The 15190-nt window shown below is 39.4% G+C and overlaps 1 protein-coding gene across 1 annotated transcript in view; it reads left to right on the top strand.

Annotated features, from left to right (window-relative positions):
• Positions 1 to 6422, top strand: part of GTF2B (general transcription factor IIB) — a 41734-nt gene extending 35312 nt beyond the window's left edge. Inside the window, exons 4-7 of the mRNA XM_004378714.3 lie at positions 2366 to 2512; positions 2645 to 2774; positions 4028 to 4309; positions 6001 to 6422. Coding sequence (XP_004378771.1) covers positions 2366 to 2512; positions 2645 to 2774; positions 4028 to 4309; positions 6001 to 6134 — 693 coding nt within the window. The 3' untranslated portion in view covers positions 6135 to 6422. The remainder of the gene's footprint in view (positions 1 to 2365; positions 2513 to 2644; positions 2775 to 4027; positions 4310 to 6000) is intronic.
• Positions 6423 to 15190: the final 8768 nt, after the last annotated feature.

Genomic DNA, 15190 nt, shown 5'->3' with positions numbered 1-15190 from the left:
AGTGACCAAAGTCTTCTGGGAGTTTACAGACTGTGCAGAAGTATCAACTCCTGCCCCAGTGGTTAATCTTGACTTGTGACTAAGATTTGACAGTTACACAATTTTGAATGATAGTTGACATGTGCATTTCTCCCATGTTTAAGGAGAGACCACCAGATAGAAATTAACAGGGTCTTTATAGCTCAGGTCCTTGTTTTCACTGAAGTACATTTTTCACAAAAATAGTTGAGTGTAGTACAGTTTTTATGAGTTAATATTGATATGTTCCTTCAGTGTCAGGAATGGCTTCTCTTTTCCTTGATACCACCTAAAGATAAATAGGAGTTCGATATAGCTTATTTTCTAATATTGGTGAATTTATGGCTTACCTAAGCTTTGCATTCCTCATCTGTAAAAGAGAATAATAATACTTCATAGAGATATTAAGGATTACATGGGAATGTATGTAAAATATTTATATTGCAACACGTAGCATATAGTATGTGCTCAATAGATGGTAGCTGCCATTATTCTGTGAGGCAGCAGCATAATCTTCTGGCAACCTATCACTTTTTTGCTATCTGAATTAGAAGTAGTCGTGGCAGTATTCTGAAGGACTAATGCTATTTTAGGACTTAGTCTTACTACTGCATAGTCTGTTTTTTAAGAAAGTATCATGAAAAAGCAGGTCATTAATTTGTCTTCTCTATAATTACATATCAAATTAGAGAAACATGGGGTAGGCTAGGTTAAAAAGTTTACAGTATTATATCTATAGATATCTTTTAGTAGGTTATTTCTACATTTGCTTTGCCCTTACAGGCTGGGAAAAAAGTGTACTAAGGACATTTTAAAATGTTAGATTCCAACTAATTGGCACTGTGACTTTTTTTTAATGTTTAATGTTCTCAGTAGGAAACACATGACTCAGAAACAAAAGTGTAGAAAGAATACAGTAAATAAATATTCCTCACCCTTCACCACTAAACTTTCAGTTCCCACCAGCACCGCTTTCCCCTGCCAAAAACAGGTAACCACTATTATTAGTTTCTCCTGTATCCTTTGAAAGTTGTTTATGGTTATAGGGCAAGAAAGAAAAAAAATTTTTAAGACACTACATATGTCATATAGTAAATTCTGTGTCTATTTGGGAATGTTTCTGGACTATCCTGTGCTTATCCTGGTCTAGTTATTCAGATGCCGGTATCGCACTGTTTTAATTCTGGTAGGACTGGTCCTCCGCCTTAGTGCTCTTCTTTTTCAGCATTTTCTTCACTGGCCTTTTCCATGCAAGTTTTAAAATCACTGTATTTAGTTTTTTAAAAAACAGAAAACTTAGTGTTTTTACCGGGATTTTGGGTAAACGTATTTGCAAGTTGACATAGGGAAAAATTGACTTCTTCATGATAAATCTTCTATCCAAAAACATGATGTCTTTCTGTTTCCTTAGGTCTTACGTGTCCTTCAGTTGATGTTTCAAAGTTTTCTTCATGGAGGTTTTGCATATTTCTTAAGCTTATTCCTAGATATTTTATCTTTTTTGTTGCTATTGTTATTGGAGTATTTGCTTCCATTGTGTTCTAACTGGTTGGTTGTACATAAGAAAGCTATTGATTTCTGTTTGTTAATCTTGCCTTGCCACTTTAGTGAATTCTCTTATTATTTATATATAGCAGTTTTTCAGTGCTTTTCTTGGTATTCTAGGTATATAAAGATACTATCTGCAAACAGTTTACCACTTCCTTTCCAACTTTATACTTCTAGTGTTTTTCTCATCTAACTGTATTGGCTAGTTTTTCCAGTACCATGTTACATAATACTAGTGATAGGAGGTGCCTCTCTCTTCCTTCCAACTTTGTGGTAATGCTGCTAGTGTTTCTCCTTAATCATGGTGCTGGCTGTGGGGCTGGGAGAGTGATCTTCTAATGTGAAGAAGTACCTGTCTATAGTGTTTTATGAGTTTTTGTCAAAAATGGATTTTGACTTTGTTCACTTGCCTTTTTAGTACCTTCATAGATGATCATATGATTTTTCTCCTTAGATCTATTAATACAGCTTCTATTACTAGATTTTCTAATAATAGATATTCTTACATTTATGGAAGTCTCCACTTGTTCATTATGTACTATTTTTAATACACTGTAGGATTATATTTTTCAGTATTTAATATTTTGCATCATACTCATAAATGAAATTGGACTGTTTCTTTTTTCATTCAGTTTTGTGAGGTTTTGGTATGATTGTTACATTCACTTCATACACATTTTAAAAAATTAAAAAATAGGGTAGATTTTTTTGGACAGTTTTTTTTTTTTACATGGAGTCAGATCTCACAAGTTACATTTCCAATTTTTTTTGCATACAGTTATAAAACTTTGTTTTATAGGGCACAGGAGCTGCAAGTTTTGATGAATTTGGCAATTCTAAGTACCAAAATCGGAGAACAATGAGTAGTTCTGATCGGGCAATGATGAATGCATTCAAGGAAATTACTACCATGGCAGACAGAATCAACCTCCCTCGAAATATAGTTGTAAGTTCTTGTCTACCTCTTTTAAACCATTCTGGCATTGACTTAGCATAATATAATAAACATATGAAATTTTGATATTGCAACTAATTAAATGGCCTAGAGTTAATTAAACTAAGTTCCTTTGCTTTGAAGGATCGAACAAATAATTTATTCAAGCAAGTGTATGAACAGAAGAGCCTGAAGGGAAGAGCTAATGACGCCATAGCCTCTGCTTGTCTCTATATTGCCTGTAGACAAGAAGGGGTTCCTAGGACTTTTAAAGGTAAGTGTTTAGTTGCATAGATAAAAATGTCATTACCTACACTGTGTTAAAGTAATACGCCAAAGTCAAGCAGTTTTGACGCTAAGAAACTTAGTCATGTCTTCGTTGTTACATACTGTAATCCACCTGAGCATCATTTGCTGATGCCTGCTTATTTTGTTCCTTGACAGCAAAGTCATACTGCACTCTTCCTAACCATGCTCTTTCCAGGCTGTTTTCTCATGTAAATACTTTAGTCCTTGTAAGCCCACTTAAGTTTTTTGCTAGTAAGATCTTTTGATTGATTGACTGCGGGCTTTGAAGGCTTGGCATCATAAGTCACAGTAGGCCTTGCAGTAAATCTGTACACTTAATTTAGGGAAAACAGTTTTCACTCCTAGCACAGGTCTCTACAGGTGAGGGAGTCAAGTCTTAAAAAGCATTAGTGAAATTTTTTTTCTTGATGTATATGGTTTGCATTTTTACTTCTATGTTTGAAGCTTTGACCAAACTGTCATTTTTCCTCCAATTTCCAGTTACCTGTGAATACGTGCCAACCTGTTCACACAATGTGGCAGTGATAATTATGTTGACTTTCACTGCCAAACCTCAGTTTAGCTTAAGACCATAATTATTCTTCATTCATCTAATGAATATTTATTTTCACATATTTTCTTAGGTTTAAGTGAAGAGGTAGTGCCCTTTATCATCATCTTTTTTTGTTATTACAGATAAAATAGGCTTTTGTTAAATTTATTCTGAAAGTGTTTAGTAGTTGAATTTTTAGAATAACGGTCAAATATTTAATCTCATTTAGATATAGCGTATAATAGCAGGGACATTGTGTAGCTTAAGTAGAATTCTTTATCTTGAGTATTTTCTTTCATCTCCTTGATATTACAACAGATTAATATATAAATATCTAAGAAGTTTTTGATTAGTTGAAGAAACTTATTTATATGAATTGAAACTTCAAAGAAGTTAATATTTTGAAAGATTAAGACCTAAATTTAACTCTTTTTTTTTTTTTTTAAGTTTTTTAAAGTGTAATAAAGATTTATATTAACTCTGTGGCAAATATCACTGAGAGGATTATGGTTTCATCTTTAAAGTATGATTGAATTTTTTGCAATTAACATGTATTACTTGGTAGAAATGGTAGATTTAAAAATGAACTGTGGATTTAAGTCATATTTCAGTAAAATTACATTAAAAGCAAACTATATGGCTTATGTGCATTTAATTGCTTTATTTATTTATTTTTTTTTTTTTAGAAATATGTGCCGTCTCACGAATTTCTAAGAAAGAAATTGGTCGATGTTTTAAACTTATTTTGAAAGCTTTAGAAACCAGTGTGGATTTGATTACAACTGGGGACTTCATGTCCAGGTTCTGTTCAAACCTTTGTCTTCCTAAACAAGTGCAGATGGCAGCTACACATATAGCCCGTAAAGCTGTGGAACTGGACTTGGTTCCAGGGAGGAGCCCAATATCTGTGGCAGCGGCAGCTATTTACATGGCCTCACAGGCTTCAGCTGAGAAGAGGACCCAAAAAGGTAAGATTCTTCGTAAAGAAGGGTGGTAATGAAGTTGTGAAGGCTGTAGTACATGATTATATTTATAATTATATTTCCATCTGTAATTTTTAAGCAGATAAGCCTGTTCTCCTTTAGTGCAGTATTCACAGCTTGTTAAGAAAATACTAAAATAAGTGCCTATGAGTAGTTCAACATCCTAAAGCCATTTTTAAATTTAGTGTTGCAGGGGGAATGTTTAAAGAGAAGTACAAAGTGAATTTCTTCACAAGCTTATATCCATGGACTGGTTCTGTGATCCTCAAAAAGATTTATAAAGAAAAAGCAGTCGATTTAAAAATGAGGTAGTGAATTACTTGCTGCAGTAGTTTTATAATACCCTATTCAGAGCAGCCTTTCACCTCAGCTGAGGCTGTATGTTTCTGTATTGATAAAAGTAATAATATAGAGGAATGATTAGAAAAAGGAAACTAGCTATTAGTTGTTTAAACGTGCCATTATCCATTCCCTTTGGCCTCCACCTCTTCCCCCCCCCCCCCACTATATTTTTAAAGGAAAATTTGAGTCTTCTGACAATATTGAGAAGTTACAGCCAGGTAGATTGTCCTTAACCTTCATTCCTAGTTGTAAAATTTACTCTTAACAATCACACTAAGCATTTATCTTGGAGCTTTCTTGTCTTGAGTGTTCATGGAGAATTTTCTTGAAATTTAAGGCCCTTTCTCCCCTGCCCAGCAGCCAGTTGACATTTGAATAGTTGATACTCATCAGTGTCTGTATCTAGAATATTGTGATGCAAGATGAGGTTAAGTAAATTTAACATGAGCTAATTGCACACTGAAGGCAGGCATCCACACCAGAAATCAGTAAAACCTTACTGATTTGAACTGACTGAAGAGGTAGTAAAAAGAGTTTGCATTAAAGGATGTGTTTTTAAAAATTCATTTTGGTTAGGTATTTATAATACCTAACCAAATATTGTTAGTGGAAGTCCTTTTGAGATTTCCGTTAACAATTCTAAAAGAAAAAACTGTGATATTTAATGACTTTAAAGGGGAAAAGTAGATCCACTCCTAGGATTTTATAATAGACTTTAGAAATACCCATGTGAGTGCAATATATATGCTCAGGTATGTTGTATAATAGTGAAAAACATCTATTATGATATATAGCTCTTTGATCCCAGATACATTAAGTAAAAAAAAGAGGTTGTTGAGCAATATTTATGGTATGATTCCATTTTGTTTTTAACAGAGGTTAGCTATGGGGAAGATATTGCAGGAAACATTCAAACACAGAAGTATTAAGTGGGTTCTTTACAAGAATGTGTTCATGGATTACTTCTGTGAGCCTCAAAAAGATTTATAAAGAAAAAGGAGCAGTCAGTTCTAAATACAATGACCAATATAATAGTTATCACTCATAGTGCTGTGTCCTAAGCTCTGTACAGATGTTTTATATATATTAAATCATTTAATACTCATGACAACCCTTTGAGGTAATAAGCACTACTAACATTGTTACTAACTTTAGCGCCTGCTTTCTAATTTTTGGTGTGCATTTCCATCGTCAGTTTCTTAAAATCAGTATTTTTGCTCTTTTTTTCACTTTGGCATTTTATACTACCGTATTTGTCACAAATTGGAATGCAGGAGGTAGAAGGGAGGAAGGATAGAAGAAGTTATGCTAATATTTTTGCTTTTGTCTTTTAGAAATTGGAGATATTGCTGGTGTTGCTGATGTTACAATCAGACAGTCCTACAGACTAATCTATCCTCGAGCCCCAGATCTGTTTCCTACAGACTTCAAATTTGATACCCCTGTTGACAAACTACCACAGCTGTGAATTGAGGCAGCTGATGTCAGACTTGTGAACACGGAACTTTGCCTGTTGTACATAGCCTATACACAGTGCTGGATTGAGCCTTTAATGAGGAAGAAGAAAAGACATGGTATGCATTCCAGGGCTAAATATTAATTGCTTGGCTTTCTGTATGTATATATTAGTGAAACATATTTAATGACTTAAATTTCTTAATTGAATTTGCTTTCTTTTGTAGCAGTCTAGGAAACTGTATTTTGGAAGATATTTCAAATGATGTAATTCTTGAATAAAACATTTTTCAAAATTAAAGCTTTTGTTATAATTACAAGTTATAAATAATGCATCATTGCAGCTAATAAAGCTGATGGGGTCTTTGTTTTTTTGTTATTTTTCTTTATATATATATATATTTAGTTTTTTATTTGAATGAAATCATGGAAATAAAGGCTTTTGAGAACCATTCTTGACATCAGCAACATATTTAGATTTTGTGAAGGGATGTATGTGTGTGTGTGATTTATTAATACATGCATTAAGAAGCAAGAAGTGCCTGGACCTTGAAAGGCAGGCACTGTCTTGAGAGAGAGAAAAATGTTTGTGTTTTTCCTCATTGAGCTTGTTGAGCAGAGAACGTGAGGCTGGTGCATAGATAATAGCAGACAATCAATATACAACAAATCTTAATTTTCAGATTTTAACATTTCATTTTATAAAATCTGCATACAAGTTGGCCCTCCGTATCCATGGGTTTTACATCCGCAGATTCACCTAACCGTGGATCGAAAGTACTCGGGAAAACAAGTTCCAAAACAAAACTTGAGTTTGCTGCGCACTGAGCACTACACTGAATCCACATGAATGAAGTGATGTGTAGGCATACCCTGCTGTAGCATCCTGTTGTTTCACAGATCCTCAGTCTCTCTCCAGCCCTTGTTGTTTGAGCATTGTTCGCCTGGTGTCTTGTCTGTTCTCTACTTGTGTGCACCCTTTGTTTCTGTGAAAAAATGGATCCTAAAAAGCAATGAAGTGGTGAAAGCAGTCCCTCAAAGGCTAAGTGTGGAGAGGGATTGAGGAGAGCGAGAGGAAGGAATTTCAGGCTACTAAGGGATGGCTGGCTAGCTATGGAAAGCGTTACGGCTTCAAGAACTTCAGGATCACAGGAGAATCAGCATTGGTTGATGCCCAGGCAGCATCAGTGTTCCCAGAAGAGCTCAAGGAGCTCACAGAAGAGCAAGGCTGCCTTCCAGAGCAAGTCTTCAATTGTGATGAAACAACTATTTACATAGCATTTTGCATCGTATTAGGTATTACAAGTAATCTAGAGATGATTTGAAGTGTATGGAAGGATGTGCATAGGTTATATGCAAATATGCCACTCTACATAAGGGACTTGAGGATCCCTGGATTTTGGTAGGGGGTGGTCCTGGAACAAATCCCCCACAGATACCGAGGGACAGACTGTATAAATCCTTATTTTATTGGGATACTCATAGGGTAAAGAATAGTTAAAATGGGGATTATTGGGTTCTGGAAGTGTTGGGGAATTTTTTTTCAACAAGTGCCCATGTTGATTATGATGTGCAGTTGTTAAAGGACCACTGATTTAGAGTCTCTTGATGGCTAGATGATAACAGGCACTGGGAGAAGACCAACAAAATTTTGCTCGCATACCAGCTATGTAGTTTATACGGGGGAAGTGAATCCGTGTGAGACATCACGACTAAACCACCCTGCTCTAAAAACGTTAGGGTGTTTACACATTTATGAAGGGGTTCATACCAGAAGGACAGTCTCCTGTTGTGGCCTGGTGATCAGGTCCAGACTCCAGTCCAGAGAGAAAATTTCCTGCTTTAGAAGATCAGATCCCCACTGACATTTCTACTGAGCATGGAAAAGGGGGTATCAGGGCTCACAAAGGCAAATGGTCCTCTCTCCCTTTCACAAGACTTTGGACACTGAAATGCTACTCAAAACTGGGGAGGATACCCGAAAAAGAAATGCAAGAGTACTAAGCCAAACGCAGGATTGCAAGGCTGGTAATGAAATTTATACTCCAGGCGGGTAGAATCCATCCCACCTGGAGTAACAGGCAGAAGAAATCTCAGGTTGGTATCTCCCTCCTGGACACCATTTTTGGTCACCACTACACAGCTGCACATTTCCAAGTATGGACGGAGAGGCAGTGCCTCGTTATTTTGCTTCTTTTTTTCCCCCTTCCAGTTGTTTTGACTGTGCACTATTTTTAAATACATGTATAGTAATATAAAATGACTAGTGTTTTCATGGTTACAAAAATGCATTTAATTAGAAAACTAGGACAATGCAGATAAACATAAAGGGATATGCCAACATTTTGGTTTATTTTTTGTTTTCTATATATTTAAAAAGCTGGGAACTGATTTTAAAGATTAATCTGGGGGCAGAGAGTATATTTCCCTTTCTGAGAGTTGGAGCTTTTTGTAGATACTTCTTAATACATGAATTGAAATGCTAGTTTTTCTATGTTTATAGAAGACAGAAACATGAATTAATCGACTTGACTCAATTCCAGATATTGAAAAAAGGAATGCCTACTCAAAAGGTAAAGTAGTGGCTGTGTGTTTCTCCCTCTTTTCCCATCCCTAGCTTCAGTCTGGGTGTTACTGATACAGATGTGGTTGGAATTGGATGTATTAGTAGTGACACTTTTGGGGAGTCGTTTCACCTAACTACTGGCCCAGTTTCACTTTTAGCAGTTGAGTCCACAACAATTCCAGGGGTGGGGCTCAGCCTCCTCTAGTGTTCCCTTTCTACCTAAGCAGGGCCTAGTCCTTATTTATCCATTTCTTTCAAGACTATTGGGTCATAAACAGAGGTTTATGGTTGGCTGATTTCTCCTAAAATCCACTTGAGATGTGGAGTGTTCGGTCTCAACTACTTGATCTTATTTAGTATGGCAAAATTACTAATGCTTAGTGTAAATACGACATGGGGGCGGTGTCTGACCTCTTAAGGGGAAAGGAGAACGAAGATCAATAGCGCAAGGCTGACTCCCACGAGGTGGAGGCCAGACAAGCCCCTCTCTCCGCCATCTTTACTAATTATGACACCAACTGTCCCTGGCACAACCCTCTACTTCTCTGCTGGATTCGATAATTCATTGCAATGGCCACACAGAACTCAGACCATACTTACGATTATAGGGTAAATTAGGGAAGTAACAGTTACAATTCAGGCTCAGGAACACTCAGGATACAGTTCTTCGATTCTTCGATCAGGACAGCCTCTTCCCAACCATGCTCCCAGGCACGCCTCTCCCTGGCCCTAGGCCTCTCCCCAAAGGCACTCAGCTTTCTCTCTCCTTGAGCCAGGAAAGCCACCACACCGTCTCCTGCTGCCAGGTCTCTGCTGCCAGGTCTGCTGCCACCGCTTCTCGCCATCTTCAGGGTCACAGCTTGCTCTCTTTCTCTCAGACTCCCACTTCCAGGAGCTTCTCAACTCAGGGATCACAGGTCCAAAGGACACACTCTACACTCCTGACTGTTCTTCCTTGGTGGTGGTAGGATCCTCCTCTCTGCTCTGGAATTGGCTCTCTTTTAAGGCAAAACTGACCAATCCCCTTGGTAGGCTACAATTACCCTATCACATAATCACCTGGGTGGGAGTTACAAGACCATGGCTAGAAAGGCCACACACAAAAGTAGTTAATCCACTGCACTTAGTGTCTTAGCTAGTGCTGCTGTAACAGAAGTACCACAAGTGGATGCCTTTAACAAAGAGAAATTTATTCACTCACAGTCTAGGAGGCTAGAAGTCCAAATTCAGGGTGCCAGCTCTAGGGGAAGGCTTTCTCTCTGTCGGTTCTGGGGGAAGGTCCTTGTCATCACTCTTCCCCTGGTCTAGGAGCTTCTCAGCACAGGGACCCCAGTCTAAAGGATATGTTCCACTCCCGGCGCTTCTTTCTTGGTGGCATGAGGTCCCTCTCCTCTCTGCTGGATTCTCTCTTTTATATCTGAAAAGAGATAGACTCCTGTAGATTGAGTCCCACCTAATCAACGTAACTGCCTCTAATCCTGCGTCATTAACATCACAGAGGTTAGGATTTACAACACACAGGATAATCACATCAGATCTCAAAATGGTGGACAACCACACAATATTAGGGATCATGGCCTAGCCAAGTTGATACACATTTTTGGGGAACACGTCCATAACACTCAGAAATTCAAAATCTTATCATGGCCAGTTCTTGCTAATTGTGGTGGTTAAGGTTGTGGGTCAACTTGGCTGGGCTATGATTCTCAGTGTCTTGGCAGTCCTATGATGTTGTGATCACTTCCATGATGAGATTTGATATAATGTGATCACCTCCATGATGAGATCTGCTCTGAGTAGCCAATAAGTTGAAAGGAAGTTTCCTTGGGCATGTAGCCTGCATCAAATGTCAGTGGATATTCTGGCATGATTCATGCGCTTTTGCTCGTTCTGGATCCTGCAGCTGGCTCCTGTTTGTCTGACCTCCAGTTCTTGGGACTTGAGCTAGCAGTTTACCTAGGGTCTTGCCTGCCAGTCTTAGAATTTGTCAATCTTCACAGCCTGTGAACAAGAGCCCTGCTCTCTGATCTGCCAATCTTGGGTTCACCAGTCCCTGCAGCTACATGAGTCAGAAGAAGCCTCTATCCTGACCCACAGACTTGGGATGTTCCGGTCTCTACAACCGAGTGAGCCATTTCCTTGATATAAATGTCTCTCTATATATATATTTATATGCTTTACTGGTTTTACTTCTCTAGAGAAACCAGCCTAAGACATTTAGTACCAAGAGTAGTGTCTAGAGAAACAAAATTGTAAGAATGAGTTTTCTAAATAGGTTCTCAAATCTAGTTAGTCTTAAAGATGTTGATAACCCTGCTTCCAGTAGTAAAGAGGGCACTGCTAATCCATGGTATGAGGTGACAATACAAATACGCAAAATATCACCACCAATAGATCAGACATTGGTGAAAGGCAAGGCTGTGGATGATTGCATGTGTGATACCTTTCTACAATTTTGTCATAAGGAGAAGTATAAGGAAGCTGGTTGGTTGGTCCCACTTTCACTAGACAAACTAGTGAAAGAAAGAGATCAGCTCAGGGCTTCAGAGTCAAAGCTCAAGTGCCACATAAACAACCACAAAGTTTCCATTTGTGCCTTGAAAGAAAGCCTTATTTCTTGTAGTAACAGAGGTGATATTGCCAAAAACCAAACCCAGAGTCTTATCGTAAGAGTGGCTGAATTACGTCAACTCAGTTGCCAACTTCGAGAGGTGTCTGAAGTTAAAGTGAGGGCATTGAATGGGAAGAAATGGAATCCTGAAACATGGGTTGGGAACATATGGGCAGATAATCAGGAAGCTGGAGACACTGAGCCCTGAAATTTCATTGAATCACTCCTGCCAACAGAACCAGCCCTCTCACTCCCATCTGAAGAGATTACTCCATGTTTGTCTGCTAAGTCAGCCCTCCCCAGTAAAAACATTAGCCCCTCCACCCCCATCAAATGAGATTAACCCAGCTAAGTCTAAAGAGCCTTTGTCTAAGTCATTGTCTGGGGCATCTCCTAAGGCAAATGCTTTACAAGACAATGCTGAATGTTCTCAAGACACTTCCCCACCACTGATTTTGGTTTCTAGACCTATAACTAGACTTAAGTCCCAGCGAGACCCAAAAGGTGAAGTACAAAGTGTGACCCAGGAGGAGGTACGCTACACTCCAAAAGAACTACCTGACTTTTCTAATATGTACAAACAGAAACCTGGGGAATATGTGTTGGAATGGCTATTAAATATGTGGGATAATGGTGCAAGTAACATAAAGATGGATCGGTCTGAGTTTATTAATATGGGCCCACTAAGCACAGATTCTTCATTCAATGTTTCAGCTTGAGAAGTTAGGAAAGAATCTAATAGTTTATTTGGTTGAGTCGCTGAAGCATGGATTATGAGGTAGCCTACACTAAATGAAGTTGAAGTACAAGACCTGCCTTGGTATATTGTAGAAGAAGTTATCCAAAGGCTTAGGGAAATTGGCATGCTAGAGTGGATTTATCAGGTTCGACCCACAGACCTACACATGGGTGCCCAGAGGACGCACCTTTTATCACATCTGTGAGGAACAAATTTGTGAAGGGAGCCCCAGCATCCTTGAAAACTGCTGTGATTGCTATTTCACGTAAGTCAGATTTGACAGTGGGAACTGCCCTAACTGAATTAAGATACCTAACTACAATGGGGCTGATTAGACCCCACGATAGTAGGGGCCAAATGGCAGCACTCAATCAATAAAGACAAGGTAGGTATGGTTACCACAATGGACAGAGAGGTCAAAGCAGTAATCAGAATAGTCTGACTCATTAGGGTTTATGGCATTGGCTACTTAGTCATGATCTCCCTAGGAGTGAAATAGATAGGAAATCTACTAAATATTTACTTGATCTGTACAAGTGGATGAATTCTAGTTCAAGTGAAAAGCAGTCTAATGCAAATCGCCAGAATAGAGAGTCATGGCCACTTAATCAATTCCTAGACTTGAGAGAGTTTAAGACCCACAGCCACTTGAATAAAGGACAAACCAGGTCCCCTTGAGGAAGACTTCAATACACTGTCAAAGACTTAGACTGTTAATCTTTCTCCCAGCCTTCCTCAAAGGGATCTACAGCCTTTTTTGAGAGTGACTGTTCATTGGGGAAAACAAAATAACCATATTTTTAGAGATTACTGGATACTGGCTCTGAACTGACACTAATTCCAGGAGACCCAAAACATCAATGTGGCCCACTAGTCATAGTTAGGGCATATGGAGGTCAGGTTACCAGTGGAGTCTTAGCACATGTCCTTCTCACTGTACATCCACTGGGTCCCCAAACCCATCCTGTAATGATTTCCCCAGTTCAGGAATGCATAATTGGAATAGATATACTCAGCAACTGGCAAAAACCCCACACTGGATCCCTGACAAATGGAGTAAGGGCTATTATGGTAGGAAAAGCCAAATGGAAGCCATTAGAACTGCTCTTACCCAAGAAAATAGTAAATCAAAAGCAATACCGCATTCCTGGAGGGATTGCAGAGATTACTGCCACCATCAAGGACTTGAAGGATGCAGGGGTGGTGATTCCCACCACATCATCATTCAATTTGCCTATTAGGCCTGTGCAAAAATAGATGGATCTTGGAGAATGACAGTGGACTATAGAAAACTTAACCAGGTGGTGACTCCAATTGCAGCTTCTGTTCCGGATGTAATTTCATTGCTTGAGCAAATTAATACATCTCCTGGTACCTGGTGTGCAGCTATTGATCTGGCTAATGCCTTTTTCTCCATACCTGTTTTGAAGGACCATCGGAAGCAGTTTACCTTCAGCTAGCAAGGCCAGCAATACACCTTCAGTTGCCTACCTCACGGCTACATCAACTCTCCAGCCTTATGTCATCATTTAGTCCACAGAGAACTTGATCGCCTTTCCCTCCCACAAGACGTCACACTAGTCAATTACATTGATAACATTATGCAGATTGGACCTAGTAAGGAAGAAATGTCAATGACTCTGGACTTATTGGTAAAACATTTGTGTGCTAGAGGGTGGGAAATTAATCCCACAAAAATTCGGGCAACTTCCACCTCAGCGAAATTTCTAGAGGTCCAGTGGTGTGGGGCTTGTCGAGATATTCCGTCTAAAGTGAAGGATAAGTTATTGCATCTGGCTCCTTCCACAACTAAAAAGGAGGCACAAAGCCTAGTGGGCCTCTTTAGATTTTGAAGGCAACATATTCCTCATTTGAGTGTGCTACTCTCGCCTACTTATCAAGTGACTGGAAAAGGTGCTAGTTTTCAGTAAGACCCAGTACAAGAGAAGGCTCTGCAACAGTTTCAGGTGCCATGCAAGCTGCTGTGCCACTTGGGCCATATGATCGGGCTGATCCAATGGTGCTTGAAGTGTTCATGGCAGATAGAGATGTTGTTTGGAGTCTTTGTCAGGCCTCTATTGAGGAATCACAGCACAGACCCTTAGGATTTTGGAGCAAAGCTCTGCCATCCTCTGCAGATAACTACTCTCCTTTTGAGAAACAGCTGTTGTCTTGTTACTGGGCTTAGTGGAGACTGAACGCTTAAACATGGACACCAAGTCACTATGCAGCCTGAGCTGCCTATCATGAACTGGGTGTTGTCTGACTCACAGAGTCATAAAGTTGGACGTACACAGCAGCACTCCATCATTAAATGGAAGTGGTATATATGAGATCGGGCCCGAGCAGTACCGGAAGGCACAAGTAAGTTGCATGAAGTAGTGGCCTAAATGCCCATGATCTCCACTCCTGTCACATTACCTGCCCTCTCCAATGTGCACCTATGGCCTCATAGGGAGTTCCTTACGATCAGTTAACTGAGGAAGAGAAAGCCCATGCCTGGTTTACAGATGGTTCTGTGCTATATGCAGGTACCACCTGAAAGTGGACAGTGGCAGCACTACAGCCCCTTTCTGGGACCTCCCTGAAGGACAGTCATGAAGAAAAATCCTCCCAATGGACAGAACTTCGAGCAGTGCACCTGGTTGTTCTCTTTGCTTGGAAGGAGAAATGGCCAGATGTGCAATTGTATACTGATTCATGGGCTGTGGCCAGTGGTTTGGCTGGATGGTCATGGTCTTGGAAGGAACATGATTGGAAAATTGGAGACAAGGAAGTATGCAGAAGAGGTATGTGTATCGACCTCTCTGAATGGGCCAAAGAAGTGAAGATATTTGTGTCTCATATGAATACTCACCAAAAGGTGACCTCAGCAGAGGAGGATTTTAACAATCAAGTGGATAGGATGACGCGTTCTGTGGAAACCAGTCACCCTCTTTCTCCAGCTACTCCCGTTATTGCTCAGTGGGCTCATGAACAAAGTCACCATGGTGGCAGGGAAGGAGGTTATGCATGGGCTCAGCAACATGGACTTCCACCCATCAAGGCTGACTGAGAGCCCAATCTGCCAGCAGCAGAGAACACTGAGTTCCCAATATGGCACCATCCCTCAAGATGACCAGCCAGCAACCTGGTGGCAAGTTGATTACATTG

Source organism: Trichechus manatus, unplaced genomic scaffold, assembly GCF_000243295.1.
Source record: "Trichechus manatus latirostris isolate Lorelei unplaced genomic scaffold, TriManLat1.0 scaffold00058, whole genome shotgun sequence".
Lineage (NCBI taxonomy): Eukaryota > Metazoa > Chordata > Mammalia > Sirenia > Trichechidae > Trichechus > Trichechus manatus.
The sequence above is the reverse complement of the archived record's forward strand: the minus strand, read 5'-3'. Positions and strand labels throughout refer to the sequence as shown.